This window comes from Eschrichtius robustus, chromosome 2 (assembly GCF_028021215.1).
Source record: "Eschrichtius robustus isolate mEscRob2 chromosome 2, mEscRob2.pri, whole genome shotgun sequence".
NCBI classification, from domain to species: domain Eukaryota; kingdom Metazoa; phylum Chordata; class Mammalia; order Artiodactyla; family Eschrichtiidae; genus Eschrichtius; species Eschrichtius robustus.
In genome coordinates, this window is record NC_090825.1 from 175,446,857 (window position 1) to 175,462,237 (window position 15,381).

Consider the following 15,381-nt stretch of genomic DNA (forward strand, 5'->3'; position numbering starts at 1 on the left):
CAGCAACCCAGGGAGGCTGGAGGCCCGGGTCCTGCCCTCCAGGGGCTCTGAGGCCCTGGGAAAGGGGTTCAAGGCAGCAGGAAAGTCCCCTGGCCCTGAAGGGAGCCTTTGGGACTGGAGAGGTGTGGGGCGTGGGTGTGAGGGCGGAGACGTGTGTCCCTAGGGGACTTTTCCTTCAGCCCTACTGCCAGTGTCACCTACCTCTCCTTCCCCTGGCCCCGGGAAGCCCCTGAGAGTCGGGGTTGTGCACGTGAGCCCCTAGACCCCCAGGACAGACCAGACCCTCAGGCGGGGCAGGGAGAGGCAGCCCAGAGTCCTCAGGCCCTGGGACACCCGGCCCCATACGAGTGACATGGGGCCTATTTGCTGCCCAGTCCTGGGTCACAATCACCCTTTTATGCTCCCTGCTTGGCGTGGGCACACAGAGCTGGCTCCAGGATCGCGTGACCTGCACCCCGGCACCTGACTGGAATGGGTGCCCACTCACCCCCTGTGAGCGAGGCCTGGGAGCCCCCAGAGGCCATCCAGCAGGCCGCACCGGGCCCAGAGAGGGTCGTCCACTTTCCTGAGGTCACACAGTGGCCAGGGAAGGACACAGTCCTGTGTAAACGTGGGCTCTGGAACCAAGGCCCCACCCAGCTGGGGGTCCTTGACAGTCCCCGCTCCTTTGTGAACCTCAGTTTCTTCATCTGTGCAAGACGGGCGCCCACCTCTGCCCGGCTGTTGGGAACAGATGGTGGGCAGCTCTGCGCCTGGCACAGAGGTGGGCAGGGACCCTTCTGGGGCCCTGGGTTCCAGGTCCAGAGGCCACTCCCTTCCCTCCTCCCCATCCCCTGCCCAGCCTCATTTCCCACCCAAGTTATTTCCTGTGACTCCCATGGGTGGCTGTTCCCTTCTTAATGGCCACGTTCATCCTCCAAGAACTTGGGGGTTGCCGCGTCGTGCAGCTCTGAGGCACCTACCTCAGTTTCCCTTTCTCAGCAGTGGGGAGGCTGATGGCTCAGGCGGTTTTACTGCAAGACCCGTCAGAGAGGAGGCTTGGCGTGGTGCCAACCCGGCCACATCCCCTCCTGCTCAGAGCTGCCTAGGGTTCCTTGCTCTGTGGGTTCAGTGTGTGGCCACCGCTCTGCCCTAATCTCTCCCCATCTCCCTGCTAGGACCGCTCAGTATAGCTACTTGTCCTTCCTCATGCTGTTCCTTCTGTGGAGACACCCACCCCCATTCCCATTCATCCTTTAATTCTCAGTCAAGTCATAATATTAACATTAAATCTGGAGGCAGAGAGGTCCAGGCAGAGGGTACCAACCCGTGCAAAGGCCCTGGGGCAGGACCGTGCCTGGCATGTGGGAGGAACAGCCAGAAGACCCATTGGCTGGAGCAGAGTGAGCGAGGGGGAGAGAGGGAGGAGGGGAGGGCAGGGAGGGGACAGAGCATGTCGTGCAGGACCTTGTGGGCATCAGGGAGGGCTTGGACTTTTACCACCAAAGGAGGAGGGATGGGACCTGACTCGGGTGCTAATAGGTGCCCTCTGGCATTGAGGGGAAGACAGACGGGGTGGGGGGTGGCATGGCAGGAGATGACTCCATTGGTCCAGGTGAGCAATGAGGGGGCTGGACCGGGTAGAGGCAGAAGAAGGGGTAAGAAGTAGACAGTCTCAGCCTAGATTTTGGAGACAGAGCTGACAGAATTTGCTTATATTCTCCCCCAACCCCTTGCAGGGGAGCCTACCCCCGGGTCTTGCAGGAAGCCGGAAGAGGTGGGAGGGTCTGGGGCTTTGCCATGGCAAGTTCCTCCAGGGAGAATGGGGGCCTAGGAGACCCAGGAACTTTTTTTTTTTTTTGGCTGTACGTCACGGCATGTGGGATCTTACTTAGTTCCCTGACCAAGGATCGAGCCCACGCCCCCTGCATTGGAAGCGCAGAGTCTTAACCACTGGACTGATAGGGAAGTCCCAACCCTGGAACTTTTAACCTTCTGTGTTCTGTCTGATCCTTTCCACCCTGAATTTGTCCCACGCCTCCCACCCCCATTCCCGCTCCAGGCCTTGAAAGCCCCCAGTGCCGTGTACTCCCCCAGCCCAGCAGGCTGGAATGACCTCTTTGGGGGAGTTGGGAGCTGATGGCTGGGCCCTGCCTGTGCCTGGATCAGCCCCATCCTGCCCTGTAATTGGGAAGGCGGGGCTGCAGGAGTCAGGGGGTAATTAGGAACCTCCCTTTTTAGAAGGCAGCTGCCCCTGGCTCCAATGGCGCATAGGGGGCGGGGGAGGCATTGTGGCCAGGGCCCTTCATGCAGGTGACCCCTGCCCATGCCAGCTGGCATCGGAGGTGAGGAGACTAGAGCAGGGAGGTCACCACCCCCCCCCCGCCCTGGGGTGGTGGGTTTGAGCCCCTCCGGGTTAAAATTCTACCTCGGTTTCCCCAGATGCTCTGTGCGGGCCTGGGCAGCCGATCCAAGTGGTCTGGGCCAGAGCCGAGCCCCCTCCCCAGATGTGGCCAAGCTGATGTGCATCTGTGGTCGGGGCCAGCTGCTGTGGTCACCCTGGCCCCAGCTGGCCATAGGCCATTTCCCCAGCTGGGACCTTCACCGTCCTCATCAGCCACTTTTGCTCTTAAAGGGCCCGTGGTTGGGTCCCAGTGTGTATCTGTGGTCTGACTGTGCGCCTGCCTGTCTATGCACGTGTATGTGGATGCGGGGGATCTGACGTTACGTGTCAGTGTGCATATTGTCTGGCTGGGTGCAAGTTTGCTCTGCTGACTGCCCATCTCTGTAGCCCCACTGTGTGCCCGCATCCGAGTCTGTGAACTGTGTGTTTTTACCTGCCATGCCCTGTGGAGCTCCAACGTGCCTCTGTGTTCATGCTTGCCTGTAGCCCAACCGTGTATGTGTATTGCCTGCCTGACCGTGACTCTGTGTGTATATCTCATCTGGCTGTGTGTCTCTGGTCTTGGCATGTACCTGTGTGTCTCTGACCTGACTGCTTGTGGTCTGACTGTGTATATGTATTGTCTGCCCCATCGTGACCCTTTGTCTGTATCTTGTCTGATTCTGTGTGTCTGGGGTCTGATTTTGTGCCTGTCCATGTTTGTGGTCTGTGTGTCAGTTTTATTGGCCTGACTACACATGTGGACCCATCTCTGTTGCCTGACTGTACAAATACATCTGTGACTATGTCTGGTCTCCCTCTCTGTCTGCGGTCTGACCGTGTGTCTGGGTCTGTCTGTGGCCTATGTGCAAGCATCCTCCTTTTCTGTCTGGTCTGACTGTCCGTGGTCTGACTGTGTGCCCGCTGCACGCCCCTATCCCCACCCTCCTCCTTCTCCACTCTCCACCCTGGGCCATGACCCGGCCACCAACAGCCCAGCCTTCCCCTGGGGCCACTCTGGGGCTGGGCGTGGTGACCACAGCTGGATATTTTGGGAGCCAGAATCACAGGGGCTGCCCCATGATTATGTGGTACCCGTCCCCGTGGCCATGGTGCAGACCCGCCTGGGGCATGACCTGGGGTGGGTGTATGAGGTTGACCCGGCCACGAGGGCCTCATCCTTGGGCCTCTTCCTGCCCCCGCTTCCACCCTGGCCCTGGCGAGAGTGGAGAGGGGACCGTCCTAGGGTTTGGCCCCTGAGAAAGACCCTTCTGCTCTAGAGGAGTTTGGATTCTCACCGGAGAAACAGACGCTGGGTGATGAACATTCTCACTTGATTTGCAGACTGGGGTAAATGCTGTGAAGGATGATCTCCGTCATTTCTGAAGCCGTGGGATGTGGAATTGGGGGTGGGAGCTGACCTGCCAGGGGCAGGGAGGGCTTCCAGAGGAAGTGACAGTGGAGCTGAGACCTGTCACGCGGTAGTGGGGGGACAGCATTTCCAGCAGAGAGCACAGCAGGGTGGGACTGAGCTGGGACCGTGTGGCTGCACCTCCCATGAGAGAGGGGACGAGACCAGTAGGAGCAGCTTCCTGTGGGGCTGACGGGAGCCATGGGAGGTGTTAGAGCAGGGCAGGGACGGGCAGGTGTGTTTGGGAGGAAGGTCCGTCTGGTGGCCGAATGGGCAGATTTGTAGGGACGTTCAGCAGTGTTAGCAGGAGCCTCTTCCTTCGGGTGGGCGGCCCAGCCTGCGAGGGGGGAGAAATTAGACGTTCACGGCGCTTTCTAGCGGGGGTGCTCAGTCCTGGTTTGGGGCTCAGCCTGGGGTCGGGGGCTCAGCCAGGGGTAGGGGCTGTCTCAGTCTGTTCTGGCTGCTGTAACAGAATGCCATAGACTGGGTGGCTTCTAAGCAACACACATCTCTCACGGTTCTGGAGGCCAGAAGTCCAAGATCAAGGCGCTGGCAGAATTGGTGTCTGGTGAGAACCTGCTTCCTGATTCACAGACGACCGTCTTCTTGCTATGTCCTCACATGGTGGCGGGGAGCGAGGGAGTTCTCTGGGTCTCTTTATAAGGGCACTAATCCCATTCACAAGGGCTCCACCACATGACCTAATCACCTCCCAAAGGCCCCTGAGACCATCACACTGAGGGTTAGGTTTCAACATAATAATTTTAGGGGGACACAACATTCAGTTCATCGTGGGGGCTCAGCGCTTTCTTTCTGCCCCATCGTCGCCCCCTGATCCTCCCCCATTGTCCTGTAACCCTCACCCTCGCACCCCGTGACTCTCGTCTGCCCCTCTGTGATCCTTCTGCTGCCTCCCCCATGAAGTCCCCCTGGATTCCCCTGCTCCCCTCTCACGGCCCCTCTTTTTGTCTCTGCAGACGCTGCCCCGACTGACGCTTGGCTTGAGGCCTCTCTGTGAGGGACCGTGGGGGGGGGGGCCATCCCCCCTCCAGGGCCGGAGGTTGGAGGTTGCAGGTCACGGCCGAGCATGGCGCCTGCCTGGGGCCATGGTGTGGCGTCTGTGGTTGGTCCCATGGGCCTCCTCGTGGTCCTGCTGGTCGGAGGCTGTGCCACAGAAGGTAAGTACGGGCGTCTTGAGTTTGCATGTGCACGTGTGAACACGTGTCCCCACCCTGCCCCCGGGGGGGGGGGTGGGGAGGGCGCTGGGTTTGCCGTGCAGAGCCTCTGTGTTCTGTGAACGAGGCCGAGTAGAATGCTTGCTGTGCACTGGGTCCTGAGAGGTGCAGAGGTGAATAACAAGAATGGTATGAAAAAGCAGTCATAGTGACAGTGATGACAGTGTCTGTTTGCCCAGCGTTGAATCTGCCCCAAGCCCAGCGCTAAATGCAGGCTTTACCTGCTTCATCTCCCTCCACCTCACAGAACCCAGCATGCTAGTTTCATTAGCATCCCCATTTTTCCATGAGAGAAACCAAAGCTCAGAGGGGACTGGGGCTTACTTGAAGTCACTCCTGAGGTAGCCACAGAGTTTTCCTTCCCTTGCCACAGGTAGAAACACCAGCACCCAGTTGGTAGACACACAGGCAATCAAACCTTCCCAGGCGGAGCCAGGGGAGGCTTCTTGGGAGAGAGGGCATTGGAGCTGGGGTTTTGTGGGTGTGTAGGAGTTTGCCAATAGAAAGGGCATTACTGGTGAAGGTGTTAGCACACAGAAAGGCCTGGAGGTGAAGAAAGAGGTTGGTGTAGTTTGGGGATGGGCAAGGCTGTGCTTCTGGCAGTAACGTGGAGAGGATGAGAGTCAGTCCTAGTCCTAATGCCACGGTCTATCCCACCACGAGGGGCCTAGAGAAGGTGTCATTAGGCTGATGGGGACACAGAGGTTCAGGTCAGCAGGGAAAGAAACTGGGATCTGCTGTTAGGCTGGGTTTGAATCCTGACTTCGCTGCTAACCTGCTGTGTGACCTTGGGCTAGTGATTCAGCCTCGCTCAGCGGCCGTTTCTACCTTGACAGAATGAAACTCAGCATCATCCATCTCCCAGCATTCCTGGGACAAGGACACACGATAAGCCCCTGCATGCTGCTTGCAAACAGTAGGTCCACAATCCCGGGTTACCACGAGCATGATAATTATTGCCCCTGGGTGAGAACACCAGAGACATACACACCTGCCTCATCCATCCATGCTTTTTCTCGTTTTTATATTACTTTGTAGTAAATGCCTAACACATTCAGATCAGCCACCACCACCTGATGAGATGGAGGCTATTCTCGCCATCCCCATTGTACAGATGGGGAAACTGAGGCACAGTGAGGTTACATTTTACAGCCAGGAATCGGCCAGTCTGCCTGGCGCCAGAGCCCGGGTTGCTACCCATCACCCCACACAGCCAGGCGTGCCTGGGCTGTGATCCGTCTGGTCACCTCCCAGGGCCTGTATCTTCTCTGCTCTATTCCTTACAGTGGGAATAGTGGGCCGAGGGCTGAGCATTTTTGGTTTTTCATTCATTCACTTAGCGCAGGGTTTCCCCTGCCCTCGGCACTGCTGACGTCGGGGCCAGAGCATTCTCGGGCATTGGGGGGCCGTCCTGGGCACTGTGGGGTGCGGAGTAGCGTCCCTGGCCCCATCCCCTGAATGGCACCCCCACGTGACAACCACTGATTTAGCTTACACTAGTGGAATAAATCATATATTTACGACTTTGACATCTTGCTCCAGTGATAACTAACCAGCCTTGGGCAGGATGCTGAGATCATTCCCATTGACAGGTGAGGAAACTGAGGCTGCAAAGTGGCCACTGTGAGGAGGGGGTAGAGATCACAGAGTTTGGAGGCTATCCTGTCCTGAGTTCGAATCCTCGCTCTATCGTGTGACCATGGGTGGGGCTGTGCTCTCATTCACTCAGTGGGTTTTTCATAAGCACCTACTGTGCGCCAGGCACTGGTTTAGACCTGGGAGACAAAGCAGATATCCCACCCCCTTTTGGAGCTGATAATCTTGAGGGAGAGACACCGAGTGTGCTGGATGGTGGACGTGCCCGGGAGCAAGATAAACAGGAAGGGAGATGAAAGCATGAGTGGAGTTTTAGGGGCTGCATTTTAAATGGGTGGGAGGGCATCAGGGAAGGTCACACCAAGGAGATGACATCTGAGCAGAGATCTAAAGGAGCTGAGGAGTGCACCCCATGCATGTCTAGGGGGAAGGTGTCCTGGGCAGAAGGCATAGCCTTTGCAAAGGTCCTGGGGCAGAACTGTGCCTGGTGTGTTGGAGCAACAGTGAGGAGGCCCGTGTGTCTGGAGCATAGTGAGCGAGGGGGAGAGAGGGAGGAGGGGAGGGCAGGGAGGGGATGAGGCAGGTTGTGCAGGGCCTTGTGGGCAGCAGAGAGGACGTGGCTTGTACCCCCAGGGAGGTGGGAGCCCTGGAGGGCTGCGGGCAGAGGAGGGGCAGGTCCTGACTGAGGTGCTCACAGGTGCCCTCTGGCTGCTGAGGGAGGACAGACTTGGGGTGGGGGAGGACAGGATGGGGGGATGCCAGGGCAGAGGAGACTGCAGTGGTCCAGGCGAGCCATGAGGGAGTGTGACCCAGGCCATCAGCACTGGGCATGTAGCCGGGGCTAGCTCCGTGGATGCTCCCTCAGTGAGCCCTGGAATTCTTTTTTTTTTTTTGGCTGCACTGCGTGTAGCATGTGGGATCTTAGTTCCCTGACCAGGGATCGAACCCGTGCCCCCTGCAGTGGAAGTGTGGAGTCCTAACCACTGGACCGCCAGGGAATTCCCCTGGAATTGTTACTACTGAATCCCTTTAGGTATTGGTAGTGGCCTAGACTCAAACCCAGGTCTCCATCTCCAAAGCTGGGGCATCTTGACCCCAGGAGGTGATCTGTTTAGCAGGAACCCTGTCATCTGGGGGCCAGCAGAGGGGCTGTGGGCACCGTGATTGGCACTGCCAGCTTCAAGGAGTAGCCCAGGTCCTCAGGAAACCGTTCGGGCGGGGGCTGTCAGGTGGTAGAGAGCCCGGGCAGGCAGCTGAAGTGTCCACCATCCAGCACCAAGAGGAGTGATTTCTGCCCTAGAAACAGCTTCTGGTCCGGTGGGGCCTTCCCAGGGTGCTGTGCGGCCAGCCCAGGCTGGGTTGGAGGGGACTGGTGGGTGGGTCTCCAGCTCTGGCACCAGATTTTTCTCTGCAAAATCTGAAATGGAAAAACAGAAATCAGGCCAAGCCCTTCCCAGCCTCTGCGCTGTTGGCATCGCCACTCTGAACCTCGGTCTCTTCATCTAAGAAACAGGAACACCCAGGGTGCTCTCCATCGCTGAAGACCCCCCACCCTGTATATCAAGTGTACTATTTGCAGGGCTTTGGGAGCCAAATAGGACCAGGTTGGAATCTTAGCTCTTGCCCATCACAAGCTGGGTGACTGGGGGCCAGTCGCTCACCCTTTCTGAGCCTCAGAATAGAGCTGAGTGTGAGAACAAGCCCAGCACAAAAGGAGCGCTTGCTTGCCACAGGCTGCGGCCATACCCCAGTGGGTCTTTCTTATGTCCGGGGCCCCTTTGCCAAGAAGAGGAAGGGAGGGTTTGTCCAAATGAGAGAATCTAAGCGTCTGCAAGAAATATTCGAACGGGGGATGCAGCGGGCGGAGAAAGCTCTTCCGGGCTGGCTGGGATCCCAGAGCTGCCTGGAGGTAAGCGGAGAGGCGTCTGCCCTGCAGCGAGGGGGCGCCAGGGAGCGAGTGAGCAGCTTCATTGGGCCCAGTATTAGGCAAGCATCAAGGTTCAAAGCCCCAGTTTTTCAAGGGTCACCGGGCACAGAGAAGTGGTGTGGTGGGGTCCCAAGGAGTGGGGTCTGTTTCATGCCCACCCTGCCAGGTGGCACACAACCAAGTATTTCAACCCAGTGTGATCGGGGCCGTGATGGAAGGGGGCGCCCATGGAAGGATGGGGACAGAGGGGGTCCTGACCCGGCCGGTGGTAATCCAAGAAGGCTCCCTGGGGGAGGTGCTGGCTGAGCTGAGGTTGAAGCCGCCAGATGAAGAGAGGAGGAGGGACAGCACGGGCTCCCATCGTGTCTCGTTTCCCGGATTGGAGGGTGCTCGGGGTGTCTTCCCGGCTCCGAGTCATAAAACGGCAGCTGGATGCTTCTCACTCCCTGCAGCCCGCTTCTGCCCTTCCTTCCAGTGGCTCCCCAGGGAGGATTTTTCCCCGAAGCGAGATTCCTGACCTGACCACAGAGACTTTCCCCCGTGACCTTGGCTGGGGACCCATATGGCCCCAGTCACCATTCCTGTAGGAGGGGCAACCCAGGCAGGCAGAGCCAGAGAGGCAGGCCCAGCCCAGGGCTCAGCGTGGAGCAAAAACATCGAAATCAGGCTCAGGGCCTGGAGGTGAGAGGAACAGAAGACGTGGGCTTGGGGACAGACAGACCCAGGATCAAACCCTGGTGCTGTCATTTCTGAGCTGTGTGACCTCGTGCAAGCTCATTAACCTCCCTAAACCTGTACAATCCCATCTGTACAGTGGAATTAACAGTCACTTCCCCAGTAAGATACACAGGATTTGAGTGAGCCCACTGAGGCCTGCATGCAGTGGGGTCTACTGATTTTCCAGAGAGGTGGCCAGTGTAGACTTATATGGTCATATCAATGGGAGCACAGCCTGGAATGAGGGAGGTGAGGACAGTCAAGCCACTGAGACGGGGACTCGTATTTTGTTCAAAGCCCAGCCTGAGTCACAGATTGGAGAAATTGGGCCCTGTGGCACCCAGACTTGGAACCTGAGGCCTCCTTGAACTTCTCGGCACTTCTGAGCAGCCAGAACTTTCTAGGTGAACCTGAGTGGCTCAGTGCTCAGAGGCCTGGCGTTGCTCAAGCTTGAGTTGTTCATCCTCTCTCTGCCTCTCCTCAGACCCCAAACTTTTACTTACTTAATATATTTCTTTAATTGGCTCACCTTTCTATTCAGACCTTACAAAAATAATAATGTCAATTTATCTTCCAATAGTTCTAAATGTAAAAAAGGTACCAGGGTATGAAGCCTTCTTTCCCCTGTGTCCAGCCACCTGCTTTCTCCTCCCAGAGGCAGCTGTTGTTTCTGTGCACACATACACACACACACACACACACACACACACTTTCCCCATTTTCATTTTTCTCATCACACAAACAGGAGCATTTACTATACTTTTTACCCCTCACTTTTTGTCCATTTCATAGTGTATCTTGCTGTTCCTGTCCTAGTAGTTCATTACAAAAGCATCCTTGTCCCTTTTCACAGCTGCATAGTATTCCACTTAGTGGGTGGCCCAGTGTTCATTTAATCATCCCCTTTTGTTGTTTTGTTGGATATGTAGGTTGTTTCCCTCGGGACCTTGTAAGTATGTTGCAGCCCTTGGGTCTGCTGGTAAAACTCTCAGAAGTAACTGAATTCATTTAATGGGATACATTGTAGCATTACTGTGGATGGAAATCCAGTATCCCTTTGGGCGATTCAGAGGTTACTGTGAAAAGTCAATAAAAAAAGGAGGACAATGTTAATGAACTCTCAGGTACTGTAGCCTGTTCGAGGTGCAGAGTTGAGGCTGTGTAGGCATCAAAGACATAGTAGCTCCCACTTGAGACTTTCCTGGGGAGACTTAGCACATCAGATCATCATGAGGGGCAAAGGATGGGGGCACGGGACCAGCCCGGTTCAAATCCCCGCTCAGCCACTGGCTGGCTGTGTCGAAGCAAGGGCCTTGCCTGGTCTGTGCCTTGGTTTTCTCGAGTGTGAAATGAGGATCGTGGTGGCTCTGTCCCCCGGCACTGTCAGAAGGCTGTGACGTTGCCGAGTGTACACCATCCGCATACAGTAGGCGCTCAATAAGCACTTGCTCTAGTGGTTGGCAGCATCCGATCACCCATTCTGAGCTCTGGCCTCCAGCTCTGACTCCTTGTGTTTGGACACCTCCCACGGTTGAAGAGGCTGGAGCCCTGGGTTCGGTCTCTGGTCTGGCCCTGACCTCAGGTCCCTTGGTCACCCCTCTGCTTCCCTGTTTGATGCCTCAGTCTCCCCACATGTCCCATCAGGGGATTCCACCAAGTTCTCTCCTCCCAAGTCTTCTTAAGATCAAGGACCCTCCATAGTTTGGCTGGTCACTACTGAGGGCCTTCAGGGGCTGAATTTAGGGACCCCGAAGTCTCAGGGGTATCCCCTCTCACCTTCCCCTGTGGCACTGGGTCTGAGCAGGTGTGCCCACGTGAGGTGTGTCCTCGTGTGAGTATGTGTGGCTGTTGTATACGGGTCGGGGGGTGGAGGTGCTGGGCAGGGCCCGGGGTACCCACAGGGGGCAGTGGTATCATTTCTTCTTCTCTCCAGCCCTCCTGTCGGGCCCACATGGTACCTCTGTGGCCGGACAGAGGATGGAGGGCATGTTTGCCTGGCCCCATAGGGTCCTCGTCACATGCCCGGGCCCACCAGAGCCCCTCTGCTTCCTGCTCTCTCCCCAGAACCCCCCAGGTTCATCAAAGAACCCAAGGACCAGATTGGCGTGTCAGGGGGCGTGGCCTCCTTTGTGTGTCAGGCCACGGGCGATCCCAAGCCACGCGTGACCTGGAACAAGAAGGGCAAGAAGGTCAATTCGCAGCGCTTTGAGGTGAGTCGGGGGAGGCGGGGGAGGGGAGGGGAGACAGCTGAGGGCCAGCCCCACCCCTGGACGGGGCCACGGCAGCTCAGCCGCAGAAGCTGTCCCAGAAACGTTCCCCAGATGGAGCACGGGCAGCCAGGGCAGGCCCCCTCTCCAGACAGGTCCCTTCTCTTCTCCCACCCACTCTCTGCCACGTGCACCCCCCACCATGTGCCCCATGAGGGCCCTTCAGGCTCGCTTGTTCTGCCACCTTTGTGCTGTGTGGCCTCAAGCAACCCCCTGCCCTCTCTGAATCTTATCTCAGCACTGCACACAGAAGGGAATTCACAACTCTGTGCACAAGTACATGGTCAGACACGCACATTTCCACGTCCAGCACGCCTTCACATGCCTGTCACCAGACTTAAGTGCAAGTGTCACACACCCACTTATGCACAATACCCTTTACTTGTACAGACCGTTTTCTGCCTCCAGCATCTTTACATGGATGTATACACACATGTGTGTACAGCCCCCAGCTCCTCTCCTGTTCACGCCTGGGACCCCAGCCTCACCCTGACCTTTGTCCCCTACCCATGGCAGACGATTGAGTTTGATGGGAGTGCAGGGGCCGTGCTGAGGATCCAGCCACTCCGGACACCCCGGGATGAGAACGTGTACGAGTGTGTGGCCCAGAACTCCGCCGGGGAGATCACCGTCCATGCCAAGCTCACTGTCCTCCGAGGTACTGGGCTCCGCAGGGTGGGTCGGGGAGGACCTGGGGCCTGGACTTTGGGGACAAATACCAAAGGGATTCATGAAAGTCTTGCTTTGGATTTTCTCTCTGGGGGGACCTTGATCTCCTTTTTTTAGCCTGTAATACAACTGGGGCCCAGAGCCTTCTGGTAGGAATTTACTGAGTCTTTGCCAAAAAGAAGAGTGTTAAGGGACTAGAATCATCTCCATTTGTCATCTTAATCATGCTCTTCTGATTACAAGAGGCAGATCCAACTCAAACTGAGAATTCATTGGTTCATGTAATTAAAATTATCTGTGGAGTAGACTAGCTTCAGGTTCAGCTGGATCCAGGAGCTCATATGATGTTCTCAGAGTTCACTTTCTGCCTCTAGGTTTGCTTTCTTCCCTATCAACTGTATCCTTAGTGAGATTCCCCCCATTAGCCCCAGGCTCCGGGGCCCCCTGGACTAAATGACCCAGGACTGCTGCTGTTCGTTGGCCCAGCTTGGGTCAGATGACCATCCCTGAGCTGGTCAATGTGGCTGGAGGAACAAATACTCTGATCGGCAGAGTCTTCCCTGGAGTCAAGTAGACGGGGTCAGTAAGGGGTGGTTCCCCTAAAGAAACAAAGGAGGAATAGAGGCTGGCTAGGCAGAAACAGCTAAATATCACCTCCTCATAGATTCACAGAGATCCTTCCTGTGGGCTTCTTGCTGGCCTCATTCAGGTGGGCTAGGGACCAGAAAATGGCTTCCTTATTGTAAAACAGCATCATTCAGACAGTCTCACCACAAACCCGCCTGCCCCCGACCCCAGCTGCTCCCTGCTGCCTTCTCCCTTGCAAGGTGGTTTTTTGTTGTTTTTTTTAATAAATTTATTTATTTATTTTTGGCTGTGTTGGGTCTTCGTCTCTGCGCGAGGGCCTTCTCCAGTTGCGGAGAGCGGGGGCCACTCTTCATCGCGGTGCGCGGGCCTCTCACTGTCGCGGCCTCTCCCTTTGCTGAGCACAGGCTCCAGACGCGCAGGCTCAGTAGTTGTGGCTCACGGGCCCAGTTGCTCCGCGGCATGTGGGATCTTCCCAGACCAGGGCTGGAACCCATGTCCCCTGCATTAGCAGGCAGATTCCCAACCACTGCGCCACCAGGGAAGCCCTGCAGGGTGGTTTTAACCCAGGGGCCTGCAACTTGAGTTCGCATCCTGGCACTGCCCCTCCGTAGCTTTGTGACCTTGGCAAGTTAATGAACCTCTCTGAGCTGCAGTGTCCTCACCTCCAAAGTGGGATAATAATGATGTTCACCACAAGGGATTGTTTCAGAACCAGATACAAGTGAGGGACCAGCATGGTGCCACGAGGGGAACAAGCATTTGGTTGATTCTACCGATCTGATATTATTATCACTGTCGTTGTTATTCTGGTTGTGACAAGACAGCTGCCACCAGCCATACTGCAGCTGTCAGGTGGGTGGGTGGGTAGGTGGATTCTGCCTGTCGCCTACAGGGGCACCCTGACCCTGTCTGATCTCTAAGTAGACGCCACTTGGAACTTCCTTGGTGGTCCATTGGTTAAGACTTTGCGCTTCCACTGCAGGGGTTGCGGGATCCCTGGTCAGGGAACTAAGATCCCATATGCTGCACGGCACGGCCAAAATGAAAAAAAAAAAAAAAAGTACAAGCCACTGCCAGCCATTGGGGGCAGGTGGCCCCCACATGTGGCTCCCAGGTTGGGAGTCATCCAGTGTCCTCCCAGGCAGTGGAGCCACGGTCAGCTTGGGGCCCTGGGAGGAGCTGTCACATTGGCCGCAGGGGCACGTGGTCCCAGACCCTGGTGTGCGACCGCCCTCAGAAGGCTCTGCCGTTACCGCCTGGAAATTCCTAGTAATTTTTTAACAAGAGGCCTCATAGTTTCATTGTGTGTGTGTCCTGGAGCCCATCCTGCTGGCGGATTGAGGGAGGAGGAGGGAAGGGGAGGAGTCCACCCGCCCCAGCCCGCCCCGCCTCTTCCCAGCAGATATTTTTGCCCTGACCTTTCTCAGGAACAGCCCGCCTCCCGCCCCGCCCCCCCCCTACTGTGCCAGCCTCCATTGTAAGCGCTCAGAGAGTTAAAAGGACACGCTGTGAATCTATTAACCGCTGTCTCTGGGAGTCTGGGAAAGACACATCTCCGTTCCCCGCCCCCCCCAACAAGACCCTTGGCATCTCTGTTCTCGGGCCGCCTAGAAAGACGTGGCGCTTGGGCTGGGCGCCCAGCCCAGAGCGTTTGATCCAGAACGCCTGCGCCCCCTGCCTCCCCCGCCTCAGGCGCCCCCGCCCCGCGAGCCCCAGGGACACCCTCCTCCCCCCCCACCCCCCCGCGGCTGAGCGGGAAGGTCTGGGCTGCCGGGCCCAGCACCCCCAGCTTCCCTTCCTCCGCTGCCATCTGATTGTGGACCCTGCTCACGCCTCCCGCGCTGTTGTTTTAATTAAACTCCGAGGAATCAGGCACAATGTGGTACTCGATGAACATTTTTGTTTAATTAGGAGCTCTCGGTAACGTCAGGCGGCCGCGGCCTCCCCCACCCTGGCTGGCTGCCGCCTACAGGCACTCACGGGGGGCCCCTCGCGGGGCTGCACGCACCCAGGAAGTGCTCACGTGTGGACACGCATGGGGTGCGGGTGCATACGTGGGTGAGCACGCATGCACACTCATGCACCCGTGCACACACACAGAGGAAACGGGTACACAGAGGGACGCCAGCAGACCCAGCCCCCAGCCCGCCTGGGCCAGGTTTGAGCACCAAGAATTGAGGCCCAGTTGTCTTGGCCCAAACCTCCAGTGACGTCATCAGTAGCCAATCAGAACCATGCATGAGGTGGTCCAGGCCTCCGGGCCGGGAAGAACAAACTGGGTGTGGAAGCAGCTCAGACAGGATCCAGCCACCCCATCCGACCCCACAGGTCCAGGCCCGGCTTGGGGGTTCTGCAGATGCCGGCCACACCCAGCTTCCTTCAGGCTTAGCCCGGCCTGGGTTCAAATCCCAGCCTTGCTGTGTCCTGGCTGTATGACCCGGGCGGGTACGCAAGTGTTTGAGCCTCAGTTTCCCCCTCTGTGAAATAGATCCCATCTCAGAGGTGGGCACAGAAAGCTACCTTACAGCGCCTGGTACATAGTGCTCAGGACTTGGGACTGGGGCCGTTTTCCTCTACGAAGCGACCCCTGCCTGGGCCGGAACCACACA

General features: G+C 57.2%; 1 protein-coding gene across 1 annotated transcript in view; it reads left to right on the forward strand.

Moving 5' to 3' along the window:
• Positions 1 to 4,782: 4,782 nt before the first annotated feature.
• The window catches only part of PTPRS (protein tyrosine phosphatase receptor type S), a 67,066-nt gene continuing 56,467 nt past the window's right edge, over positions 4,783 to 15,381 (forward strand). Inside the window, exons 1-3 of the mRNA XM_068537206.1 lie at positions 4,783 to 4,951; positions 11,313 to 11,458; positions 12,032 to 12,173. Of these exons, the coding sequence (XP_068393307.1) occupies positions 4,861 to 4,951; positions 11,313 to 11,458; positions 12,032 to 12,173 (379 nt within the window). The 5' untranslated portion in view covers positions 4,783 to 4,860. The remainder of the gene's footprint in view (positions 4,952 to 11,312; positions 11,459 to 12,031; positions 12,174 to 15,381) is intronic.